We start from the raw sequence: 27,161 nt of genomic DNA on the forward strand, positions 1-27,161 counted from the left end.
GCCCGCCGCGGCCACCTGTTGGCACGGCCCCCGCGCGCCCGCGTTCCCGCCTCGGTGCTGGCGCCGCCTGCCTCCGTCCGGCTGCGCTCCGCGGGGCACGGCCGGAGCCGCCTGTGACTTGGTGCGGCGCAGCTGGCACTCTGGAACCGGGGGCCGTCTCCGCACCCGGACCCCGGACCCCCGCTCTCCCCTCAGGTGTGCGCCTCACCTGCCTCCCCAGCGCTCCGCCTTGCTCCGAGCCGCGGTCCGAAGACGCAGGTGTGTGGAACTGACTTTCTGTTTTTTTCTCCTCGAAATACTGTGGCGAAAAGAGTAGAAAAAGCTGGAAGCGGGTGGCATGACGTGTGGGAACACGGGACAGGACCGTGGGTGCTTCTGCCGCGTCAGAGCGCCACATGCCTTCTTGAGAAGGACGCGCTTCTCGAGTGCTCGTGTGTGCCAGGTGCCGAGCGAGAGCGACCTCGTTTAACGCTCAGCACCGACCCGTTATCTCCTTGTTGAAGACGAAGCTGACTTGAAAAGGTTAGGTGGCTTGCCCAAGGTCACTGTCAGGGACCGGGGAAGGATGCAAATCGCTGGGGTGTCGGGGGGCCCTGGAGAAGCCGTTAACCCCGGGGTTGCCGCTCCATGCACCTGTCCATTAAGGTCGAGCTTCTGCACGAGCTCACAGGCTTGGATCCGATTTTCCACCTGGTGGAGTCCGCACCGACCTTTGCGGCCTTCGCGGAGAGAAACTTGGTTTACGAGTGGGTCCGCGTGGAATTTTTGGAGGTGGTACCGAGCCTATAAAAAATGGGGCCCAAGATACGCTTCCATTTAACTCTTACACACGAGCAGTTAGGTTCGAATAGAAGTTTCCCTTCGGATTTAAATCTTTCAGCGCACACACATCAGGTAGGACAAAGCATTCGTTTTTGGTCCTCCCGTCCCCCTGCAGCCTCGCTGTGCCCTGCCAGGCACAGGATCAGTGTCCCTGTCACAGGAATCCATACCACCCTTGGACCCTAAACCCAGTTTTGCTATCTACGATCGTAGCAGTTATCTATTTGAAAGTTTGGGAATTCGTGCGTTCAGCTATGGATGTTTATTTAATCTTTTTTTTTTTTTGTAGGCGCCTTATTATAATGCAGGTATTGGATTTTGCTACACATTTCCAGCAGTTCTCATAGGTTTACAAATTGCTGGAGTTGCGGCAATGGAAAATTCAGCCAGTGGGGCGACAGGGTTGTATATCCAGGCCACACATTTGAGACGATAGTGAGAAAGGTATAGGCAAATATGAGGGATCATTTGAAAATTATATTCCGTGGAATTTAGACCTTTTAATTATAAATTGGTGAACGACACTAGGTAGGAAAGATAAGACTCCTGTAGGTTCTGTAAGCTCTGTTTTCTTCCTTGGGTTTCAGAACAGCATGATGTTACTTTTTATTACATCGTTGTATGGACAGTGAAGCAGTTTGCATAGCCCTTTGCTTCATGGAAAACACCTGGTTTGGGAAGAGCCCATTCCGTTGCTTATGGAAATGCTGAGGTGGAGTCTTTCTGCCCTGGGGTTTCCAGTCTGATCAGGAAACTCTAGAGTCCTGGTGTTAATGGGGCGGGAAGCAAAGGGAGCTGTTGCTTGATTTCTCGGGGGGAAATGGGGTTTCTTATGAGGGGTCACCGTCTTCCTCAGTCAGAAACCTCGTAATCACGCATCCAAGCAGTGGACTAGTCTGCTCTCTTCCATGCAAGTGGATTTTATTCAGTGGCGAGCTGAGCACCCTTTTTGGTGCAGTCGTCAGTTTGAGGAATGTAAAAATGTTTCTGGACTACATTTCCCCCCCGAAACATGTTTAAGCTGGGAAGAGCCAGAGGGAACCTGTGGATGCTTAAGCATTATTTTATTCCTCTCACCAAGCGTCTTTCTTAGGGGGTGGGGGAAGGTAGCGGAGCAACTAAAATTTTTCCCAGCTGTATACCTAGCATGCATTGCAGTGCCTGATTGTCATGCACGTTTGAATACATCGTTGAGTAAGACACTGGCGATTGCCATGTTTGTCTTTCCTTGACCTTGTAAAAAACACTTTGTTGTGACATGTGTTTTTTCTCCTATGTCTTTGTTAATTTAGTTTTCTTTAAAAAGATTTTTTTCGGGGTCGACAGTCTTGAATCACGAAAGTTCACTTATCTGGTCTCTTTTTCTCTCCTTGGTGGCAGCCACACCAAGGGCTTTAAGTTTATTTAGAAAGTGGTTCACAGCCCACAAGTTAACTCATCCCCTTGCCAAACTGAAACAGCTGGAGTCCACAGGTGCAGGCCAGGCACACCCACCACAGGACTTTCACCTGGTCCGGGTCTCGGGTCTCGGGTCTCGTTGAGAACCCTAGAGACCCCTTTGGCTGTATTTGCACTCTGTTTTCCCGTGTGGAAATTATAAGGCTTCCTAAAGGTAGAGCACACCGGGTGGGCCAGGCTGCAGGGTGGAAGGGACGCTGCTCAGACCGCTTCTGCCTCAGTTCGAGCCTAGATCGAGATTGCTGTTTGCAGATGGGATATGTTTTCATTGTGAAATGTTCAGCTATCATGTAGATGTAGGTCAGTGGTTAGAATCTTTGGTAACTTACTCCTTAGCATATCCCAACTAATTGTTTGGTGTGGATCCCTCCATGTTCTTGAACGTGGATACTAAAATATTACTGTTTGTTGACAGTGTTATACACAGTTGCATACTGTTGCAGTTTCTTGTCTTGTACTTGGTAATGCCCCTTGGCGGGCTTGGAGACCTCTGAATATTTCTAGAAACCTTTCATTGGGCCCCGGTGTGAGCCAGAGCGGACGTGTGCGACCAGGGGCGGAGGAAGGGCAGTAGCGTGTGTTGCGTAGGGGACACGGGGTGAGCTGTGTGCTGGGATGGGCGTCTCAGTCTGCAATTCCTTTATCTTTCACAATCACCCTTTGTGGGCAGCTGGTTGCAGTCGAGGTTCGAGCCCAGGTCATTGTGGCTCAGACCGCAGGCTTTCCTTATGCTGGCAGAATGACGAGCGCTTGGCCCCGTCGCCCCCTGGCCTCCTTGCTGGTCACAGCCTCGGGGGCTCAGTGCCAGCGGCTCCCTTTCCTGGAATGCTCTCCTGCAGACGCCTGCCCCTCACCTCCTCTCGGCTCTGCTCAAAGTCTGACCACTCCTTTCGAACGACATGCTTCCCTGCAGGCATCCCTGTCCCGCCTCCCTGTCCTGCCTCCCTGCTTTGCTCCCGTTCGTAGCCTCTCCTCACTCACGTGTAAATTAGTTATGTGTATCGTCCATCTCCCCCGGGAATGAACACTCCAGGGCACAGGGATTTTGTCTATTTTATTCACTTTCCGAACCCCGATGCTGTGGAAAAGAACTGGTGGCCTTGAATCTTTCCAGCCACCGCGCCCCCCTCCGCTTTGTGGCCGATGATCCTTACAGTTCCCTGTAGGGAGCAGCGACATCTCTAAAATGCAGAGGCTCTCTGCGTGTGCGTTTGGGGGAACAGCAAGGAAGTGGGGAAGAATTGGGAGAGACCTTGTGTTACTTGGAGCTGGTGTTGGGGAGAGAGGATCCTCCCAGGCAGAGTGGGAAGAAAGTTGCCTGAAGGCTGGGGAGTGCGACAGGGCAGCAGAGGGTGCCTGGGGAGATGGCCTGGGGTGGACAGGAGACCCGCGTGTGCCCTCTGTTGGAGGGCAGAATGTTTTGGAGACTTCCAGAGATTCCACCAGCTTTCTCAGTGTTCTAGGTCCCTAGAAAAGAAAAGGAATCCATGGACACCCACGTAGGTGCGTTGGTCACTGCACCCCCAGCATCAGCGGTTGCATTTTTAGAGGTTACCCGGTGGTGTCCTCCCTGCTTAAGCCTGGGCGTGAGAGTTCCTTGCCAAAGCGCGGGAGTCTGAGTTTTGCAGGAAGCAGGTTCCAACAGCAGCCCAGCCCGAGGTTCCTCGGGCCCAGGCCGTCCCGGACTCTGCCCTTCCATACGTCTGTAGTTGGCGGTAGTTCCTGGGCTGTAGCAAATGATGGGCCTTTGGGGACTCATACAACACTGTAGAACTGAGTGGGGGCGCTGGAAGGGTTTAATTGTCGTGGGATGAAGTCTCCCCAGAACCGCGTTTCAGCCACTGGGAGGCCTCCTCCTGCCCCCCCTCTCCTCCAGGGCTTGACTTGCTGCCCTAGGCAATCTCAATTATCCAGCCAGCGGAGAATTCTCCCTCAAAGAGTGCAGCCTCCCCAGAACTGTTTCTGACTTGTGACGGAAACTACTCGGTAGCTAAGCCCAGGGCTGGTAACTCGAGTTCCCGCAGCTCATTAGAACAGAATTTTAACCAGGACTCCTGCCCTTTGCAGCCCGGGTCTTTGGACGTCCAGGCGGCAGTCGGGAGCTGCTCTCTGGGTGTCAGCCTCAAGTCATGACACAAGCTTTCGGCTGCTCCCTCTCGGCTCAAAACTAGCCCAAAGCGAGTGAATTCGCCCATGATTCCCTCAGTCCGCCCCCCGCCCCCCTCCTCTGGTTCCAGAACCGCTATTCCGTCCAGCCAGTGCAGCAGATAAGGCCAAGCAAACCTCCGCGTCACTGCCCCTTAGAATAGTCACATCTCTGTATTCTATCTGTATTCGATGCAGTGTTTTTAAGCAATTTCCGTGACACCTCCTAATTTTAACCATGACTGCTAAATGTGTCAGTTTGGTCCTTCAAAACAAAAGAACAGAAAGAAACATTCTAATCCCTCAAATAGAGAAAACGTTCTGTCGCTCTGGGGCTCGGAGGGTCCTCTGTCCTTGTCCCTTCACTGTCAATTTCCGCCCAGGGCTGTATTTGCTGTCACCGCCTCCTCCTCGTCCCGCAGGGGACCCCTGGCCCCCCCTCTGCTGAAACAGATTCTTAAAGGTCACTGTGGTCGCCTGAACCCAAATCCATTGGCTGTTTCTAGGATTTCGTTCCCGATGACTCAGCAACATCTGACCCCTCCTTGAAACGTCCCCTGTCGCATAAGCTGTCGGCCTCTCCTCTGTTCGTGCCCTTCGCGCCCTTCCTGTTCTTTGGAGAGGCGCCCGCAGCCACGGGCGGGCGTGTGCGCTCTGCCCAGGGTTTGAATCCTGGCCGTAAGCGTTTGCTAACGAACCCTGTAACTCTGAGTGATCTGACACCCCTGTGCCTCAGTTTCCTCATCGGTAAAACGGAAAGAGTAGCTATGCCATAGGGCTGTCAGGAAGAGGGTTAAATAAGTGTGTCTACTCAAGAGTAAGCACTCAGTAAATGTCACCTTTTGTCGTTGTCACTTCCTATTCAGATACCTTCAGAGGCTCCCTTGTGTCTGCAGGATCAAACCCTAACTTTAGCTCCTGATAGTTGCCTTACCGCGGGGACCCTGCCCGTAAGCGCCACTCCCGAACCTCTGTCCAGTGCAGTGGCTGCTGGGGGCCACCTCCACCCTCTCCGGCCCCGCCCCTCCTTCCCGGACAGAGTGCGGGGAGAGCGCTGAGCGCTGACCGGACGTGTAGTGAGACACCCTTGCGTGGGCACCATGCCTGTCTCACTCAGGCAGGTTACAGATTCCTCAAGGACACCAGCTCTGATTCATACTTTTAAAAAATCTCCTCCTCAGCATTGAGAACCATACTTTACGTGCAGGAATCTAACTCATACCTCTTAACTATCAAATGCTATGGTTTTCTTGGCCCTTCCACAATCTTTTTTCCTCCTAAACCGAAACTTGTATTGATCAGTCCTGCAGCCATGTGAGTTTTACATGGGAAAACTGAGACGAGGAGAGTTAACCAGCTCAGAACGTTTTGGGAACGAGTAGGGGTATATAGAAACCATTTAAAGAACGGGGAGCACAAGGAGTGATTAAATGTATTTAAAAAGGGGTTCACAGTCCTACCACCCTATGAAGCTTTTCGGATTGTCTAGTGTTTGGAGCTTTTTTCCTGTCCTCATGACGTTCCTCCAATTAAAATGAGCCGCGAAAGTGTGAGTGGGGAATCCGAACGCTTCAGACCTTGTCACAGGCCCGTCCCGAGCCACTTGGTTCTAGTCTTGCTGCATCTCCCCGTACGGCCTGGCAGCGAGGACATCGAAGTTGAACGAAGATCGAAGCGGAGGGGCTGCCTGATGTAAAAGTGACTCAGTGTCTATAGATCAGTGACAGATTGTGTCATAAATAGAAAGATGTAAACAAAGTAGTTACAGAAACTCAGACCATCTTATCTCTAGAGGTCTCCAGTCTGAACGCCATAGTACATTCTGGGGCTGTCGTGATCACCTTGGAATATTTTTGCTGGAATTGTATTTAAGTGCCCAAAATACGTTTACAGTGTCTTTGACAGTAAGTGTATTAAACCAAAAATACCAAAAATATTTCTGGAGAAATCTTAGTTGATTACCATTGGAGGAAATTATATTTGATGTGAGGTCAGCTGGCTGTCCCCACCAGAGACGGCTTCTGACCACATTGCTGCTCTAAGACGTCAGGTGCTTCGGGGTGAAGTAGGAATGACAGGTGCTTTGCGCTTTGGTAAAGGGCCGCGGTTGCTCGGTATTCTTTCTGGCTGTTAGAAAATGGAGCTGTAGACTTGTGACTTAAAGCCCACCTCTAATTGACAGTCACCATTATATTCTTTCTAAATGCCGTTGCATTTCAGCAGACTGAAAGTAACAGTTACATACGTCACTCTACGAAAAACATCAAGTTTCCAACCTTGGGAGAGAGCTGCTTTGGCCAGAGAGCACGTTTGGCTCGTTAGCTGCCTTTGGAAAGGGAAGGCATACACAGGAGGCCCCAAGGCGCTTGCTGACCAGTAGTGCAGAATAAGCCTTTCCAGAGTCAGGGGGGCCAGCTAGAGCCGCGTGTTCCACAGGCAGCTGTGAGCATCTTCAGCATTCCAGACTCCTGCGGACAGGGGAGGAGCCCAAAGATCATGTCCCGAGTGTGGACTGAGGTGTATGTGTGTCCCCCCCCTCCCCCGCCACGGTATGAGGTGACTGCTCTGTAGGAGGTAATTATGGTTAGATGAGGTCATAAGAATGGGCCCTAATCCCATAGGTCTGTGGCCTCAGGGGGAACAGAGAGTTCTTTTCCTCCCTCCACCCTGTGAGTGCACAGAGAAAAGGCAGCTGTCTACAGGCCAGGAAGAGAGCTCTCCCCAGAAGCTGAGCACACCAGCACCCTGATCTGGGGCTTCCAGCCTCCAGACTGAGCACTTTCTGTTGCAGAAGCCACCAGCGTGTGGTGTTTCGGTATGGTAGCCCAAGCTTTGAGCTGGATGTGAGACCATAGACTTGACTTAGACTGTATGAGTTTTTTTAAAAAACATCCATCTTAAAGTTAGTCTTAATTGCTGAAGTGAGGTGGTTCTTGACAGTGTGAGTAACCAGAAAGTTATGGTCAATTGGAAGACAAAGGTTAGAGAGAAATAATGCTATTTCTAGTCGTAACCACGTTCAGACTGCTACTCGTTACTCCTTTTCCAAAAATAACATTCCGTGTTTGACAAGAAGCATCACACTAAGGCATTAGGATTCTTGGAGTCCAGCCTCGGCTGGTCCACAAACGAGGAGTGTAATCCTAGGCAAGTCACTTCACTCTTCTGGGTCCTGGTCCCCTTTCCTAGTGAGTGATGGGACTAGGCTTTATGGTTTAGGGGCCCCAGAATAGTTTTTCTCCTCTGAATCGTTCAGCGTGTTAAACCAGCAGGAGGATGTCATTCGCATGCTGAGCTTGCTTTACAAATCAGACTTTGGTCATATTTGCCGGAAGAGTCAAGCTCAGATGAGTGACATTCGGCAGGAGGAAACCTCAGCACATCTGAAACCCTTAATTGTGCACTATAGGCAGCTCGGTAGCTTGATCTGTGTCAAAAGATGCGGCGTTCTCAAGTGACACGTATAGAGTTTTTGCAGTGGCTTGTTCACCTGTAGCATGATGGGTCTGGGTCAGACAGGTAGCATTTACATTTTCTACTGAGTCTGCGTTTGAAAACTCGAATGCCCCTCCGTGTAGACTACAGGCTTCTTGTCCAGTCCCTGTGGCTATGAGTTCAGTGAAATTGATGACACTCCATGGGAAGTCTGGGGCCCACAGCCAGTGACACTTAGTTTCTTTCCAGATTTTACGTATAAATACTGTCACCACACTTGGTGTAAGTTCTGGTTTTTGTTTCTTTTTAATACTCCAGTCGGGCTGCCATTCTCAGTTGGGATGTTACAATTGTTGCTGTGTAACGAATTACCTCAAAACGGACTGGCTCGAAGGCCATCGTTCTGTGTGGCTCGAACTGGCCGGCCTGAACGTGTGGTGCAGGAGACAGATGGCCGTCACGGTGCGGGGAAGGGAGCGGCTTCTCCGTGGCCGGGATGGATTCCCCTCCCCCCCCACCCGCCCCCTTGCTTGCTGGCGGTGCCCGGACACCTTGCTCTGACTCTGTGCAGCTCGCAGTCCCTGATCCGCTCTCCCACGTTCTGACCGGGGGTCCTGGCGGTGAACATGAGCATTCTCCATACTCGATACTCTCGCACGTGTGGTGATGAATACATCCACAGCCTAATTTTTATTCTTGTGAGCTTGATTAGCATGATTTAGCTAATCAACCTTGAGAGTGACGGAACTAGAGGCCACATCCTGACACTTAGTAAATTTGCCAAGCTAAAGCCACACAGCGAGACTTTTTGGTAGACAGCCTCTGGTCTTCCAGATACCATCTGATGTGATCACTGATTCCTCTGTGCTGCCTCAGGGGACATCATGTTTCTCCATACAAAATCTGGGAAGTGTGTTTATTCAGCAGACTTTTTTTCTCGTACTCACATGTGGGAGTGAACGCAGAGGCTGGAGAGCTCGAACGTTCCCCTTTACGGAGAAGGTCCTCAGCTCCTGTGTAAGTTCCCTGGGGCTGCTCTAGCAAAGCACCCCAGGCCAGGGGCTAAAGCAGTAGAAGTTTATCCCGTCACAGCTCTGGAGGCCAGGGGTGTGCGATCAGGTGTCGGCGGGGCCGCACGCCATCCAGAGGGGCGGAGAGCCCTCCTCGCCTCTTCTGGTGGCCCCAGGCTGCCCTCGGCTCGTGGCGGCATCGCTCCCGTCTCTGCCCCCATCTCACGTGGCGTCCCCCTCTTCTGCCTCTTACTGGGGTTCTGTCTTGGATTTAGGGCCCACCCCACTCCTCTTAACTCATCACAAAGGCCTGTTTCTAAGTGAAGTCACGCTTCGAGGTTCTGAGTGAACGTGGGGGACACTGTCCCCTCACTGCATGTCCCGAAGTGGAGAAGGTGCGCAGGCTTGCACTGTGCCGGACACGAGTCAGCTCCAGCAGAGGCTGTGGGCCCTGATCGCGATTATAGGAGCTGTGAGGCGGGTAAAGAAGCTTCCTCGTAGCAGGGTGTCCAGGGGCACACTGTCTGGTGGCAGCAGTGACACAGCAATGTCTTCCGTTAAGGTCCCTGAAGGCGCCCTTCCAAGCCGGGAGCAGTGGACCCGCCCACTGGGTCTCTGCCTTGCCCAGCTGAGCTCACCCGCGGTCCCTGCCGCCTCTGCTGGTGCGGCCACCTGTCTCCTGGCCGGGGCCTCCACAGCTTTGCAGCTGCCCGTGGACACCGGGGATTTTTCCGAAGGCTCCTCTTCTGCGAGGGCGGGTTTCTCCCCTACGGGGCGGCACCCAGCTTATTACCACCTCGACATTTGTGCACTGAGCTCCAGAGGTCACAGGAGGGAAGGCCTCCACATTGTGTCCACCGTTGGAACATAGTGCTGTCTTGCCATGCCACTGACTGCACACACCAGTGACCTCATCTTCCGTGAGGTCGGCCTGCGATGCACACCAGCGGGGGATTTTTTCTGATCCTTCCCGTTTCAGTTGGAAGATAGCGTGTTGTCTGTCAGAGTATCATATTCTAGTTCCCCGACTGCCTCGTTAATCCTCATTCACTCGAATAAGACCTTGGGGGACGCAGTATGCAAATTAAACCCACCCTATAGGCAAAAACTGCCTGTAGCACCCCGCACTGTGCCCAGGCTCACTACAGATCATTGTTCCAGCCGTAGTGGAGCAGAGCCTCTGAAACAGAGGGAACCAAGTTGCCTTGGCTCCTTGCAGTGGAGGCAGGTGGACTTGGGTTCCAATCCAGGTTAGCCGCTCACTGACAGTGTAGACCCAGGCGAGGTCCTTGACCTCCCTGAACCCAAGTTCTATAAATTGTAAACTGTCTGTAAATGGGGCCTAAAACTAAATACTTTGAAAAATTATTTTAAAAATTTAGTGAAAACTTCCAGCACCAGGCCTGTTACATGGTCACCTGTCCATAAATCAGCCCACTGCGATCGTGGGCAGAATCCATGGCACGTGGATAACACGTGGCTGGCTGATGGCACCCTGTGCTTTCAGGAAAATATCCCCTGAACCACGCGACGGACCAGTGCCTCTCCCAACAGGGTTTTTTCCCTAGAGCTTTCCCCATTTTCCTGCCATTTTCTCTTACCTTAAAATAAGAATTATTCTTCCTTTACGAAACCGACGACCCTTGTACTCTTGCTTCTGTCCTTTCCTGCCTGCGTTAGAGCTTATTTACACACTTCATCTTTCTATCTCTGTCACGTGTTCTTCAACAAGCTCGAGTCGTGCCTTTGCTTGGAAACACCCTTCCCTCAGCCCTGCGGCCTGCTCAGGAGACAGGTGACCTCTTCCTTCCGCTGTCACACTTCCCGAACAACTCTAAACTTCCTTCAACACACGTCTGCTGCGCGCAGCCGCGTGCTGGGTACCGTGCCGGACGAAGCGTGGACACACGACACCACCAGTTTTGCTCAGTCTCAGGCACGATCGTGACCAAGCCCTTAGCACGTTCTGGTCTGGCCTGTGTCCCTCGCACGGGCCCACTGGTCTCTGTTCTCAGCCTCGCCAGCTTCATTTCAGTGTCCTGAGCGGTTCCAAATGCTCTCCCAGCACAAGGAAGGAACACACTTCCCCTAAGCACATCCGTTGTCTCGTCAGATCACAAGTCAGGGGAGCCCTCCCTTCCCTCCCCGCTGGGGACAGGTCCTTGTCCATCCTGCTAGACTCTTCAGTTTCTTTATTCAGAACACTGACTCAATTTCCAATCCCGCATTTATGGGCGTAATTATATGACTGTCTTTTCCTCTCTGCCCTAAGTTCTGTGGGGTCAGGGATCCTGACAATTTTCGCTCGTCATTCTGTGCATAGTCCCGGCATCTTGTCTGTCTGGTGGGAGGCTACCCGCAGACATTGTGGGTCTGTCTAGTAGAAAGAAGACAATCATGTACTCTAGTGCTTGGAGCAGAGTATGACGACGGATTTAAACCGCCTGTGTTGGGGGTTTACACAGAACCTAGCTGTTAGATCATGGGGGTGTAGGTGCAGGTGTGAAGTCATCAGCAAACACCTACAAAAAGATGAGTAGGCATTCGTTATGCAAATGAGGAAGAAAATGGGACTCCGGCAGAGGGAAGGGTTTGTGCAAAGGTGTGAAATAACAGCTCAGTGAGCTTGGGCGTGACTGGGGTCAAGGGGGTGTGTGCAGGAGGGATGGGGCTGGGCAGTTGGGATGCGGATAATGGAGGGCTCCGCCCATTTCCCCATGGAATTTTAGCTTGTCTGCAAAGAGCCAGGGATGAGTTTGTAAGGAGGAAAAAGTATGACATTTGCTTTTTAGACTTCTTTTGGCAGCTGGAACTCTCACCCACGGCTGGTGCAATTATAAAATAGCAAAGTGGCTACACTTAGAAAGCTGTTTGGCACTGTATTATAAAGGTGAACATATTCCTGTCTTACACGCTGGCAATTCTCCTCCCAGATATTTACGTAAAACAACATTTGTGTTCAAAAAAGACCTACACGAAAATGTTCATGACGACTTCATAAGAGCCAAAACTGGAACAATTCAAGTTTCCATCGATGGGCAAATGGAAAAATAAACTGTAGTATTTCCATACAGCCGGGTGCTACTGAGCCTCATAAAGGGGCGCAGTACTGATAAATGCACATACTCAGGTGAGGCTCACAGACGTGTCGTGCTGAAGAACCCGGCATAAATCATCCACGTCGACTGGTTTCATTTATGCACAGAGTCAGAGCAGGCAGTGTAGTCTCTGGGCAGAGAAGTCGGCATGGCCTCGGTGCCAGGGACCCGACCGCAGAGAGTCACGAGGGAACTTTCTGGGATGATGAGAATCCTGACTGAGGTGGCGGTTCTGTTGAAACCCATCCGACTGGACACTCACAGTGCGTGTGTTTCATTGTATGTGAATCACGCGTGTTTTTTTTAAGGACTGGAGGAAAAAGACCTTTTCGGAGGTAGTGTGGAGAACACAGGAAGAGGGATCGAGGCCCGACGTCGGAGGTCGTAATAATGTAGCCGAGAGATTTCGGGGACAGGATTTAAGCAGTGGTAGTGGGCTTGAAAAAAGAGGAAGTGAGTTTCTGGATCGTGGAGGTGACAGACTTGACAGGGATGAAATGGGAATAAGGATGTTTATCGTAGCACGTTCCAGTGGCCAGAAAGAAAATCTGAAAGCTCCCTTGCAGCAGGGACAGTGCTTCCTAAGTGACAGAGCAGCCACACAGTGGAGCGTCATGCAGCTGTTAGGTAAACAAGGAGTTTGGGCTTTCCTCCTCGACCCGGGAGAGGGGTTTCTACAAGGTATTGTAGAGGCGAAAGCAAAAAGCAGATGAGCGTGAATAACACATATTTTTAAATAAAACAGACAACAACATGTTTTTGTAAATACATCAGCACAAAAAAAAGTACGGGGAGACGTGTACAGATTTAACGTTGGTATCTGGGTGCGTGGGGGGCGACCGCAGTGAGGCAGGAAGGGTGGCAGAAGCAGGCAGAAGAGAGAAAGGAGCCACTAAAAAGGTGAGTTTTATGATAAGCAGTGCGTGTGTATGAATGAATAAGAAAAATGTAAATCTTTATCTACTGACCAGAAAACATGTCCATTGTACATCGCCAATAAAAGCAAAGCGTAAAGTTGGTTTTAGTTGGTTAACCACGAATCCGCGGAGTTGGCTGAGGCACATGAGCACGTTTGTGTGGCTCTGAGCAAGGGCTTCCATGCCTGGGCGTTAACGCGCGGTCCTCAAGCCAGAGGCGGGGGTTAAAATGGAGGACCGGGAGCAGTTTAGCTGTCCAGGAATATACATCTTTGTTTTTATGCGTCGCAGTGGATATTCGTCTAATGTGTCAGAGATCTATTGCCACAATGATTTCACATAACAGAGGACCACAAAAACTTGGTGGCTTAAAAAAAACCTTATTCTTAACCGATGGCAGGCATTGTGCCTGCCAGGGAGGAGTCATTAGGTACTTAATATTTATGAGGAAGTTTACAGCTTTCAAAACACTCCTTTGTCATGTTTCATTGTGCTCACCTCCTTGAATTTTAATTTCTGTCTATGCGTCCGGCTCTAGCCCACGAGTCTCTCGAGTGCCATGACCATGTCTCATTTATCTTGGTCATCTCGGTGTTTAATATGGTTCCTAGAACCTAGAAGGTGCTGACAAATGACTAAGGAATGAATTTTTAAAAAACAACTTTACTTGGCTCGTAAGGCTATGGGTTGGTGATTTCGTCCGGCACAGCTGGGTGGCTGCTCCGGTCGTGACTGAGCTAACGTGTGTGTGCGCAGTGGGTGGGGCGGGCAGTCGGCTGGCCTTGGCTGTGGTGACGGTCCTGCATCTTCTCATGGTGACGTGCAAGAGAGAGCGAGAGCCCAGTGATCGCTTTTCACGTTCGTTGGTATATGAAACAGAACCAGTGGGATGGGTACACGTGTGTGTTTGAGAAAGAGGTTTGTTGTAAAGAATTGGCTCACTATAATGTGAGCTCAGAAGTCCAGACCCAGGAGAGCCAAGGGTGTAAATTCAAGCCTGAGCGAGAAGGCTGATGTCCCAGCTCACAGACAGGCAGAGAGAAGATTCTTGCCCAGGCTTTTGTTCTGTTCAGGCTTTCCACGGACTGACAGAGCCCACCCTCGTCGAGGACGTTCCCCTCCTTAACCCAGTCCATGCTGCACGTGTCATCTCGTCCAAAAGCACCTTCACAGGCACACCCAGAAATAGTCTTTCACCAAATATGCTTTTATGTGTCAAGTTATCATGTAAAATTAACCATCACAGCTCACAGTGTACCTGGAAAAAACACGTCACATGGCCAGGTCCAGCTACAGCGGAACGGGCGGTGAAGTTAGGTGACTGTCTTCGTCCATGCAGGCTGCTGTGACCGAAACCACCCATGTTGCTTTCTCAGTCCTCGAGGCTCGCGACGGCACTCATCGCATTCACGGGGGCCCCTGCCACAGGCCCCACCTCCTCAGACCACCAGCTTTGCGAGACGGTTGGTTTGCACTTCCTTTCTAGAGCACTAGACTCTACCTGCTTCCTGCTAGGCTTGTGCTTTGGGGTTATTTCGTTGAGAAAATGCCATTTTTAAATCACGTCATCTTAAGGAATCTTGCCGTCTGAAATGTGCTGCTTGTTAAGGATTGGAACCTCTGACAGATGCAGCCTGCTCACTGTCCACCAGATGCGCCCCTACGCCTCTCGCCCGCGTCCTGTCTGCCGTGCTGCGTCCCCAGTGCCACACCTCGTCTCCAGGGCACTGCCATCCCAATCCAGAGAGGCTGCTCCCCCAGCTCAGCCTTTGCTGAGCGAATGTTTAAATCCACGATGCTTTGGAAAATAAGCAAACAAAACCTCATTGATCAACTTTGGAAGATAAGCAGATATCAGTTTATTGTTTAGAAAAGCAGTAAATAAAGGGAGGAAAGTTAAGCATTTATCCTTCTTTTTCTATATGGACTGGACCTTAAATAGTTGATGAGGGAGAGTTTGTCTTTCTAGAGACTGATAAAGGAAGGACTGATGAAATCATAATGCGACCCTTTAGCAAAGTCTGATGAATTAATGGACCTCGGAAGTGATCACTAGCTGTTAATATCACAAAAAGAGGAACAAGAAACCATTATTTGTCTCAACTGAACTCGCAACAGTGCCTGTAATCTTGACAAAAAAAAAAAATTGCACCTGAATCTCATTAAAGTCTGTAGACCGACTAAAACCTACAGGAGATACAGAGGGGCGTGTAAGTGACGTGGAAGGGTTACAGCCAGCATCATTCAGAGTGCGGGAAGCTTTTCTCGGACTAATGTCCTAGCTTCTCCAATGAACTGCATGGAGAAAATGAGAGTGAGGTAAACCTCCAGATGAGATGAGACTTCAGAGTCATGCTAACCAGTCGTTACGTGTCCACGTTGTTTGAGTCCTGATTCAGCAAGCCTGAAAAAAACTTACAGGACAAATGGGGAGATGGGAACAATGCCTGGTTATTTGGTGATATTAATATTGGTGATATTAAGAAAATATCGTTGGCTTAGGGGTGATCGTAATTTCATGGTTGTCTTTTAAAAGGAATCCTTATCCTAGAGCTACATATTGAAACATTCACAGATGGACGAAATAAATAGCATTTCAAAACAACCACGGAGTGTAGGGGGAGGGGCGAGAATGTTGGGAAAACAAACTGTCCCAGAGCGGATGACTGCCGAGGTGGGCGTCTAGATGGGCGTCTAGAAATCCAGTAAACAATTCCATATGTTTGAAATTTCCCTTCCAAAAATTAAGAATTTTTTATCATCTTTATTTGTATTTTTTGCATATGCTTTCCATTGGCCACACTGCATTAATGTAGTTGTTCACATTTATCATTTATAAACAGAGACCGGTCAGTTTTCCCTGCTGAGCGCACACTTGGACTTGGAAGTTCCGCGTGTCCCAGTCTCGCCGGCCTGCCGGACTGGGCGGTCCGCAGCAGCAGAGACCTTCCTGTGGTACCTGCACAGAGCGGACTCTTTGGGTAGAGTGCGAAGTGCTCGCTTAGGAATACGTGTTACGACACCATTCTGAAAGGGGTGTTGCTCACCTGGTCCCCCACTTGTGGCTACCTCGATCCTGCCTTCATTGTCAGTCGAGGTTAGGCAGCCACATGCCCGGTCTTACTAGTGGGAAGAGTTTGTTAGCTTGAGGCTTTATAAGGAGAACAGAAATGTCCGAGACAGACCGAATCTGTTATGGGATGGAGACCTTTATAAAGCCTGCTTTACAGTTAACGCACGATCCCGAGTCCTGCAGAGTTCTGGTTTCAAGGCTTAGCCCCTCCTGACGAAGGTAGACAGAGGCAAGGTGAGCCCTCGGCTAGGTGCGGCTGCACACCATCCGCCTCATTCCCCCGCCCTCGTTCCCCACCTCTTCCTCCATGCTCCTTTCACTGGTGTGGAAGCGGGGTCTCCTGGGCTAGAGCCCTTCGGACTGGAGAACTCTCTGTCCGCGCATTTCCAGCTGCTCTGAGCTCAGACTTCCCGGTGATTTCCTCAAGTTTCCTGAGCTCTTACTCTTCCTATTTACGTAGAACTTCAAGGAGCTTCCCCACGTGTCAACTTTACCGTCATCCACTGGTGTTTCTCATGCTCGGAGCAGGCGTTCCCTTTGCAGGGTGGAGCTGTGCACCCTCTGTCTCCTGAGGTCAGCTGCCTCTGAGCTGAGCTGCCGGGTTGGGGTGGGTTTTATCCCGTCTGTGCTGTAGGAAAAGCAGTTCGGGGTAGAAGCAACTTACAAAAGGAAGGCCCTCTGAGAAGCCTCCCTGTAACTTGTGCAGAAGCTCCCAGAACCCAGGTCTGTCTCGTCATCTGTGTACTTACTGCCAGATTGTTACTGTCTCCCAGAGACTTCCAGGTGGTGCCAGAGCACTGGTTTATAGAGAAGTATATTCTGTTTATCGAGTCCATATTTTAACAGGAAATCTTATGCTCAGCCATCCAAATGCTTTGGAATGTGCTCAGATTCAACAAACTGTGTGATTTAAATTTATAAAATTATAATAAAAGCCAGCACTACGCGCCAGGCACTGTTCTGAGCGTTTCCCCTACATTTCCTCATTTAGTTAATGCTATTGTTATTCCCATTTTATAGGCAGAGAGTCTGGGGACAGAGAGGGTAAGCGAGTTTACCGAGGTGATGAGGCTAGTGAGTGGGAGCCAGGCCCTGACCCCTCCCCTGGGAGACCCATCCGGAAGGGGCTCTGGGGAAAGCCTGCAAGGATGCTGAGTGGCGAGGCAGAGCTACCAAGCAGAAGCGGAAATGGGAGAAAGAAGTTTGTGGGAAAACACTTGAGATTTTTGAGACAAACCTTACTTTTGAGATTCCTAAAGCCGAAGTATAAAATTACCCCGTTTCTGTAGGCACATTCAGTGGGAACAGTTGCGGATTAGGAATAAGAAAGCCCAGGGTCCATCCTGGCTCTTCTGCCATCTGTGTGTGACACAGAAAAGTCATTTTGTCACTCTGAGCCTGTTTCTTCATCTCTCTGAGAGAAATTCTGCCTGTTGTGATATCCCAGAGAGTAATCATTAGGCATCCGTTCAACATGACTGTGAAGAAAAGTGGTCCATGGAGGAAAGTACTAAGGACTTCTGTTTTCAGACGAGCTCGGGAGGACGTGGGGTTGGCATCCGAGTGTGATAAATTGCCACTCAGTTATTTGTCCTCAGGGCGCCGCACGCGTCTGCTGCGCAGAAGTCAGCGTGGAGATGCCGCCAGTCAGCTGCAGCACCGCTGAGCCGCACTAGACGCCAGGCAGCCCGTGGCTCTGGCCGCGTCTTTCGACATGAGCAGCGCACAGTAAGTAGCGCGGGGGCTGAGTTGGGGCTCGGAGCCCGGGCCGTGGGTGCGACCGTCCTGGGCAGATGCAGGCGCTGCCGCTGGTTTGTCCGCGAGCCCAGCGTCGAAACGACCCGTTAAGTCCGCTTCCGCTCCGAGTCGCCTGGCTGCTGTGGTTGCATCACGTCCTTTGCAAAAGCAGAAGAACCCCGCTCTCCAAGACCAGCGTCAGCGTCCCGCAGGACAAGGGTCTTCCCGCTCAGGCAGCCGCCACACTCGTCTCCTTCAGCGGGAGGCCCGTCAGAAGCGGGCCTCAGGACGCCGCTGGGAAGCGCAGCGCGTCAGGGGAGTTCACGAGTTCACGACTCGGGAACGGCGAGCAGAGCCAGGAACCGGACGAGGGTGCTCGCTAGTTCGCGGTTGCAACTCACTGGCACAAATCCAAGATGAGGACAGCACCCCTTCTGTGCCACCACGCTGCCCCGGCCCGCCCATCCGGCTGGCTGGCTTCCAGCCCCGCGAGCGTGGACCGGCTGTCTCCTGCCACAGCAGCACCATGGGACAGCCACCCGCGGACCCTCAGTAGAATGCACAGGCAGCGCGTGCTCCTCCACGTCCGGGGCAGCCAGCCGGACAGCTGCACCAGTCCTGGCTGGATCACACCTGGGCGTGGAACAAGGAGACTGGACTCTGCTTGGCGTGGCTCTCGTCCCTCCCTGGACTAGGCTGGTCACGTTCCAGTCGTGACATCGCAGGGCCGCAGCAGGGCAGAGATTCACGGGTGCATTCCCATGCCTCTGCTGCCGTCACGTTCGCTCACATCTCATCGGCCAAAACAAGTCACACGAGTGAACACAGAATCGAAGGTTGGGACGTGTTCTTTTCCTGTTGATGGGCGGATCACAGAGTCACGTGGTGCAGGATGTGTAATGTCCCTACGTCTACTTATGTCAAAAGCGACCCCCTGTGGTCACCGTGGCCGTGAAAAGTGCCACCACAGTTGCTAAACACCCTGGTGGGCTGGGAGGCGGTGCTGCACTGGGCGAGGGGGTCCCGTCATGCCAGTGGAGGCGACAGTTGTGGGTTATTCGTGGTGCCCATGTGAGCCTGCCAGTAACACAGGGGGAGACCCACAGCTCAGACACTTGAGCGAGTGACCCCATTTCCCGCTCAGCCTTCCAGAGGGCGCTGCTTTAGGGCCAGTTCCAGTGGGAAGGGGGCGGCCCCCAGGGACAGCGGCCCCTTCTGTCCTCGCTGCCCCGAGGCCCACGTCGTCTCTCCAGGTCTCCAGGCGGGCGCCCCGCCCACCAGCAGTACATCCAGTTGAGAACAAAAGCCTCTTCTCCGTTGGCCACGGGAGGTGGAAGCATCCCCAGGGACCTTTACAGAGAAACCCAGGAGACAGTTTGAAAACATAATTACTCCCATGTGAAGTCCAGTGACCAAGAAGCCTGAATCTAAGCCTGGTTTCGCTGGTTTGCTGAGTTTCCATGTGGGTCTTCACGTTCCTGTGATGAAGGACCCTGTCCCACAGCTCATAGATTCAAATCTGAGCAGTTCCTCTTCCCATTTTCCACCTTTCCTGACTGGTGAGAGGTGACGTGCGGGTCCCTCGGGTGGCCGGCAGGGAGGAACGGCAGCCTCACACCTCCCAGCAGCACGGCACAGCGTCTGGTGGTCGTCCCCTCTCTGTGGGGAATGGAGAAGGTGCTGTGCTCGTGAGGGGTGACTGCCCTGTCATACCCTCTCCACTCAGGCCTGCCGCCGAAGGGCGTGCTTCCGACGTCGAGATCCTCTCCCAGCACGTGGACGAGGGCAGGAGCTTCAACCCCGGGCCGCTGGTGCCCTTTGCCTACCGAGACTTGCCCCTGGCCGCGGCCGACCTCTCCGCCGCGGGCTCGCAGCTGCTGTCAAACCTGGACGAAGACTGCCAGGAAGGGTAGGTGCTGGGCAGGGGCCTTGCGTAACTTTCCGGGGGACCCTGTGGCAAGGCGCTGAGGTTTGAGATGCTGGGTAAGAAGAGACCAGACAGTCACACCGGGCCACCCAGGCCCCTTTCTCCTCAGGCGTTTCCTCAGAAAACGGCTCTGGGCACAGAAATCACCTATCACCTCTAGACAGCCTCTTAGGAGGCATTTGTGTAGGACTCCGAGAATCACGACGTTTATTTAAGAGCTGCTGTGCTCTGGAATGGCCCATCCAACCCCTCTCTGCACCCAGGGGATCAGGAGACCGCAGGGGGCAGGGACCTGCCCAAGGTCACAGAGCCCAGAAGGGGTGGACTCGGATGGCATTGCCCGTGGTCGGCTGACTCTCCAGGGAGGGGGCTGGAGGAGGGCGTTGCAGGTGGTGACGGCTGCGTATGTGAGGGGACTCAGCCGTGCGGGGCTCCGTCCCACGAGGGTGGTGCCGCGTGCCGTCCCTGCCTCCGAGGTGTGGCCTCCACCTCCTGCTTCGCGCATCGACCTCGCTGGCCGCCTCGGTTCCCAGTGCGCGTCTCATTAGCCTGGTCTGTGTGGCAAGCATCCTTTCGGCCGGCGAGTGGGAGGGCGTGAGAGCTGGGTGGGGCCGGGGAGATGCATCGGTGACGCCCTCCTTTCACACGGGGTTGGGGTGCCTGGGAGGGGGGAGTGGGGGGCTGGAGACCAGGGAAGAGTCACACGGCAGACCAGACATTCCCCAGCCCCACCCTGCGCTCTAAGATACAGAGACGTAGGCGCTGGCCAGGGGCTTTGGGGCCCCGCCTCTCAGTGCTTGTAAATATCTCAGACCGGGCCGGCTGCTTTGACGATGAAAGTGATGGGTCGCCGGATTACTTTAGAAGCCGAGGAGAAGCCTTGGCTAGAGTAAATTTTCAGAGCTTGGACCCCGCTGCCATACTTGTTTCCCAGAGGGGCTCCCCCTTTCCGGAGGGAACTCGCCTAACAATTGTGAAACGATACATTTTGCAAAATGTCACCCCAGTGGCTTTCTGAAAATATACTTTTCTCCCAGCGTTGTGCGTAGAATCAGCAGGACATTGGGATGAAAGGACAGGCAAGCAGGTGGGGGATAGTCGAGGTGTCCACCAGCTCGAAGGCTGGCCTCGGGCCCCGAGGCCCCTGAGCCAGGGCCGGCTTCACACACGTGCGGCCCGTGCAGTCGTGGAGGCCCTGTGCTTGGCCGAATGCGCTGCTGCTGCCACCTTGAGATTGAGTAGTTTCGGTCAAGGACCCCTGCGTTTCCCCTGGGCTCTGAAAATGACGGAGGCGGCCAGTCCTTCCCTGAGCACTAGTGCCCGTGTCGCTGCATTGTGTGGTCAAAAGCAGTAGTGCGGCCTGCGGATGCCCCAGCCCTGGACTCCTTTCTCGCTGGTCTGAGCCAGTGCCCAGCGCTCTTCACGTTGACGGTCAGAAGGCGGGAAGGCCTTGAGGGATGCTGGTCGGGGCCGTGTCCGCATGTGTACCCTGTGCGTGTGGAGTGCCGCGGGAGCCAGCCCTGGCCTGAGCAGGAGAGGGTGGACGGGGACCCTTACCACTGCGTCGGCTTCTCAGCTGGGTCTCAGGTTCCTTCCGGCGGGGAGAGGACAGCTGAGGGGCTGAAGGCAGAGGCTCTCGATTCTGGTCCTGGACAGCTGCTTCTGTCGGGTGACAACGGCAGGGCGAAGGGCTTTGTCGTGCAGCCAGGCGCTTCCTGGGGAGAGGCGGAGCAGGCCCCGGGCGGAGGCCGGGGCGAAGCTGGCGACGGAAGAGTGGGGTGCACGGAGGGGGGGCCCTCGGCAGGGCCTCCCCGCTCTCCCGCGTCTCCTGGCCTTTTCTGAAGGAATTGGCAGTGCCGGGGCGGGGTGGGGGGTGTCTCTGAGAAGCTCCGGTCCAAGCGTTTTGAACTCTGTGTCCGGTAGCTCGCTCGTCTCCGTTTTGTTTAATTCTTTTTCTGGAGATTCGATCTGTTATTTCATTTGGGGCCCGATCTTCAGTGCTGTCATTTCGTCGCCCTCCTGTGTCTGTTTCTGTGTATCGGGTAGAGCTGCCGTGTCTCCCAGTCTTTACAGAGTGGTCTTAGGTAGTAGGCGTCCTGCGGAGCCCAGTGGCACAGTCTCCTGAGCTGAGTGCTTCTTTACGTGTGTCCCTTGTGTGGGTTGTGTGTGCCCTCCTGTTGTGGTTGAGCCTCGGCTGCTGTTGGCACGTCGGTGAGAGGGGCCGACCCTCAGACTGGCCCGTGGCGAGGGCTGGCCGGGACGACAGGATTCGCTTTAGCGGGCTCTGGCGCCCTGGGCGTGGATCTTCTGCGGGAAATGAAGAGACCTCGGGGCCTAGCAGTCCACCTTTGGAAGAGGGACACTGGGTTTGCAGAGACCCACGCAGGGTGCGGACTGGAATTTCTCCTTCTCTTACCAGCCACAGCACGTCGAAGGCCTGGTTGGTGTGCAGGGTCTGTGCTAGACAGGGGCCCACAAAAGGGGATTCAGAGAGGGCCAGAGTCTCTGCGCCAGGTGGTAATGGCAGGGTGTCGAGGCAGCAGGCGGGCGAGGGCCAGCACCCGCTTACAGAGGCCGCTCTGGCCACAGAGGGAGGGAGAGTGTGTAGGAAGGGTCACGGGAGAGTAGGTAGCATGGTCTTTGTAAAAAGATGTATAGGTAGAGTAAGGAATGAAAGTAGTTAGCCTTTTCTAATGTGCTGTAGGGTCTGAAACGTCTAACCCGAGTGTTCACGCCAGACCCGCAGACGAGAGAGGCCTGGGAGGAGGGCGGAGGAGACACGGGCGTTGGCGCCGGGCGGTGGGGCCAGCAGCATGTTTCCGCTGAGACTTCGCAGTCAGGAGGCAAACACAGTGGGGCGTGAGATCGGGCCAGAAAAGGCAGGTCCAGTCCAGCAGCGTCTCTAACGAAGACAGAGCTCCAGCTCTGCCAGCGAACCCAGGCTGCAGGCGGGGCGGGGGGAGTGGAGGAGGAACCTGCCAGAGCAGGAGGCCAAAATTCACATTCGCCTTCCCGTACTGTTGTCACTCAAGGGCCACCTCCTCCAGAAAGTCCTCAGTCCCCCACCCCACCCAGGCTGGGGCTTCACCTCCGTGCCCCGTAGCCCTCGGCCTGCCTCTGTCACTGTGGTCTGTTCTCGAGTCTGTCTCCAGCACTGGCCCAGGGCTCCCCCAGGGCAGGGGACAGCTCCTGTGAGCCCAGAATGTGGGGCAGGCCGCGAACAAACGAGCGAGTGCGTGGGCGAGGCCATGTGGGGATAAGGATTAGAAAGGAAGGGACACCAGTTCCGTCCGGGGAGAGTTAGGGGCTGGCCCCCAGACCTGTTTGGGGTCGAGGAAAAGCCACGGGTAGGGATCAGGCTTCTTGTGCCCCAGAACTCAAGGCTGTAGTGGTGGCCACCCCGCCTCTGAGCTCATTCCACACTGCTCCACAAAGTCATGCTAAAAGAAAGCCGATTTGCTTCAGGTCATGCCAACTTCACTTAGTACAATTTTAGCATCTTTTTAGGAGAAGGAAAAGCCTCTCAGAGTTCAGGGCTAAAAGGCAGGTTTGTCCTTGCTGTGACCTTGAACATGTCAAGTCTGGAAGATCGTGGCTGGTAAAGTCTTCGCATTATTTTCCCCCAAGGAGAACAAGTTAAAAATAAGCTTTAGTAATACATGTTTTTGATGCCAATGAGGTTTGTCTATAATAAAGCACTGCCCCTTCCTCTGGTGGACCAGCTGTGCCTGGACCCCACACCGACCCTGTGACCCACACTCTGTATTTCATTGGGCTCATTCTTCCAGGAGGGTTCTTCATGCCTCAACCAGGGAGTAAAGGTTTAATTCAGATAAAAAATTTTCCCGTTGAGGACCAGGCTAGCCTCTTTCCCATAGTCCATGAACCGCAAAGATTTTTCCTTGATTAAGAAGGCAATAAATTTACAGGCATATTCTCAGCAAAATAAACCTCCAATTCCCACGTCCTCACAGGTATGGGTGTCCAGCCTAGGGTGGCCACTAGGGGGCAGCAGTGCGCCTCTGACCACCTACCCAGGTGGCAAGTGCCTCCTGGATGAGGGTGGACAATTTGAACTTCAGGCCAGGTCCCCCAAGGAAGGCGATCTGAGTTTATGGAGTTTAGGGGTCCCCATTCATCTGTGGAGGCACCTCAGATTTGCCAGATCACAGCTCAGGACCAGAGAGAGCTAGACTGAGACGTGGGGTGTGCTTGACAGCTAGCCCACTGCCTCCCGCCCGGACAGGAAGCTGACCTCGTCCTGCAGGCCCCGCTCACCAGGCATGGCCAGAGGGGACTCTCAGCCTGGTGGCTGGTTCCTGGCACTGTGGACTCCAGGTCGGGGTTCTCGTGGCTGCTTGATCCAGCAGTACCTGCTCCCTCCCTCAGCGAGGTTCGAACTCATGGCAGCTCTTCAGAGGTGTGCGGCCGATGCCCTGCCCCGCCTCTCGTGGGGCAGCCCGTCCAGGGAGTGTCGGCCATTGTGCCCCCAGAAGGGGGCTTGCGGCTCACCAAGTGGGGTGACAGCTCCTGCCAGAGCCGGGCTCTGGCCCCGTGCCCTGCTGTCTTGCTCAGAGTTGGCAATTCTGAAGATGCCGGAAAGCTGACACTCTGGGACAAGCACGTGAGAGACCCCTGTGGCCCCAGGGGCGCACGGCCGTCGCCCTCCCTTCCCCTGTGGCTGACTCTTAGCTCTCATTGCAGAACTGGAGCTGCTGGTGCAGAAGCGTCCACTTCTTCAGTTCCCCCAGAGGCCTGGGCGAGTCCCCTGTCACCTTTGGCCAGCGTCCCCGTTAGGCGAAGCATGTTGAGGGGCCTGTGTTGTCGGGGCTGCGCGTGCTGCTGTGGCTGGCCTCTCAGAATTGGGAACAGGAACAAAGGGGGTGCTTGACGGTGCTGCTGCCGTTCAGGTCCTCCCTGCGGGAGTGGGAAGGAAGCCCCGCCACCCTTTTCAGATGTTCGGGAAGAGGGTGCCTAGCGGGTGCCGGGCGGACGGTTCTCACCAGTGGAGATTTGTCTCTGTGGAGAGGTCGCACCGATGCGAGCTCATTTCCCTCTCCTGCTTCGTCTCCTTTGTACTTGTTTTGCTTTTCAAGAGTGGGCTAGGACCAGGTGCTCAGCGCACGGTCAGAATTCACTTAAAAGGCTTCAGGCTCCAGGAGAGTATGGGCCTGCCACCCTCAGGTGCTCAGCACCTAGGACAGCGCCTGGCACGTCCCGGGCCTGTGCTAACTCTGCGGACAGTGTGAACCTGGAAACTTCTCGTGTTTGGATAGCCCTTTCCCGATGTCCATGCACCTGGCCCCTCCCAGTGGGCACGTGCGGCTACATGGTGAGCACTGTGTTCCGGGCTGGGCGTGCGTGTCATGGATGTTTTAGAGCAACAGCCCGCACAGCGGACCATGCTCCCATGTGTGGGATTCAGAAACAGGCTCGCAGATGCACTCAGAGTTCAGTCAGCGGCGGGCTGTGGGCGAGAGAAACCACTTGCAGCAAAACCCAAACAGATGGAAAAGTTCGACTTTTCCTCCACGTGTTTGTTAACAGAAAGGTTGAAGGAACTGTCTTTCAAAACAGCTAGATGAGTTACTATTTGTAAAGTGCTGAGAACAGCTCCTGGCTCACAGGAAGAGCTTTATAAGCGTTTATTAAATCAGTAAAAATAAAGCCCACGGGTTCAGTGCCGGAAGTCATGTTTAAGTCAGCCTCACGGCTTTCTGTGACAATATTTTAATCATCCGGAATAAATATAGTAAAGTGGGGCTGTGGGGCATGCTGCTGATGGTGGAAACCACCACCAAGCCTGTGATTTCCAGACCACATCAGCGTCTCAGAAGCGGAGCATCTTGGGGCCGGGAGGAGTCTCAGCCCCCCCAGTCCTGAGGTTTGAACCTGGGGTCCAGGTGTCATCGAGGTTCAGGGAGTCCGTACAGCCCCGACCGTACACGCACTGCTGCGGCTTGGTGAGGCTGGAGTCCTCATCCCCGGTGGGAGGGCTCTGCGGCCCAACCTGGAGCCTCAGGTCCGGCAGAGCTGCCACGGTCAGCGCCAGGCAGGAGGGCCCGGCCAGATGGCTCCTCACTCGCTCTCAGCCCTCCCTCCGCTGCTTCCTTTGGGGCCTTGACAGGTGAAAATCTCAGTAAAGGACTTGCAGGGCCATCTGGCTCTGCTGCCTGCAGGGCGATGGGCTTTGCCGTGGCCTGCTACCTCCTGTGGGAACGCTGGGTCCCACCCTCCGAGCCACGGCCCTCTCCCTGCATTGAGCATCTTGCCAGCTTCGCTCGCCTGGCGGCCACAGCAGCCCAGTCGCACAGGGCATCGCCAGGGGCGGGAGGCCGGGCCCCGCGGGAGTCAGCACGCTCGCTGCGATCCTGGCCCAGCGGGGTCTGCTCCCCATCAGAAGTGGCGTTTCACGCCAGGCTTGGGGACGCTGCCTGACGGAGCCGTGACCCAGAACCGCCTCCTTCTGGGCCACTCCCATGGCCTTAGCTCACATGAAGGATCCTTGGGAAGTTTGCCAAAATCCCTTTTAATATTCCAGGAGTTACCCTCCCAAGCTTTTATCAAGACTCCTAAGAATATGAAGCGGAAGCAGTCAAGGCCCCAGCCTCCCCTCCTGCCCCAGGATTTCTCTGCGGCCTGAGGAGAGCCTGGTGGAGCCTGGCGGCAGAGCATCTGCTTCCGGGAGATGCCATCTGCTTGCTGACATTCGGGCATTTGGCAGCCCAAGTGGCCGCCTGGAGCTGCCCCTCCCACTGCACGAGGCGTGAAACCGGGAGCCGCCTGCCCTCTGGTGGCGGTTCCAGGGAGAGCACTGCCTCCAGGTTTGGGTGGTTGTCCGCGGCTGGGGACACGGAAGGGAAGTCCCTTCTCTAAGTCAGGTGTCAGTGCTGGTTTCCCTTCTGGCCCATTAAGCCCCTTCAGTCATCATTTAACACTCAGGGATATTTTGAAACTGGACAATTCTGCTTTTCTGCTAAAACGGTCTCCTAGGAACGTCTGAGTCATTTGAATTTCACGAGACATTTTCCTAGCAGCTCAGGGTTTCCAGACAGCCCTGTCGGCCAGGAAGGCTGCCGCTTCCCCCTAGCTCTGTCCCAGGTCCTTGGGTCCACGGCCCGCTCGAGTGGCTGGGTGCCCAGAGCCGCCCGCGTCTCCGGCTGCACACTCGGGACGCGGCTAAGGAGACCCTCAGCGCCTGAACACGTTGGCCGCTCCGTGTGACACCATCCCTGGCAAGCCGTCTTCACAGCTGCCCCTCTTGCGAATAACCGGGGAGAAACTCAGCTCAAATTTCTGGTGAAATGGTGTCAGTTCAGGGGCCACAGAGAATCGGACTGGGTTTTAGAGAGGAGGCGGAGTTGCATTTGGGTCTCCCTTGTGACCTGGCAGTCGGTCGCGAGGGCTTAAGGGGCAACAGGGAGGCAGCGCCGAGAGGTGGCTGAGACTGGGCGCGAACTCGTGAACTCGGGCGAGAGGCGCCAAAGATTAAAATAGGGCCCTTGTGGGAAAGAAGGAGGGGGGAGTAGGTGAGGCACA

At 54.0% G+C, this 27,161-nt stretch overlaps 1 protein-coding gene across 1 annotated transcript in view; it reads left to right on the forward strand.

Moving 5' to 3' along the window:
* The first annotated feature begins 127 nt into the window (after nucleotides 1-127).
* Nucleotides 128-27,161, forward strand: part of TMEM266 (transmembrane protein 266) — a 58,801-nt gene continuing 31,767 nt past the window's right edge. Inside the window, 3 exon segments of the mRNA XM_015593848.2 lie at nucleotides 128-258; nucleotides 17,557-17,686; nucleotides 19,422-19,604. Coding sequence (XP_015449334.1) covers nucleotides 17,673-17,686; nucleotides 19,422-19,604 — 197 coding nt within the window. The 5' untranslated portion in view covers nucleotides 128-258; nucleotides 17,557-17,672.

The sequence above is a fragment of the Pteropus alecto genome, unplaced genomic scaffold (assembly GCF_000325575.1).
Source record: "Pteropus alecto unplaced genomic scaffold, ASM32557v1 scaffold60, whole genome shotgun sequence".
Lineage (NCBI taxonomy): Eukaryota > Metazoa > Chordata > Mammalia > Chiroptera > Pteropodidae > Pteropus > Pteropus alecto.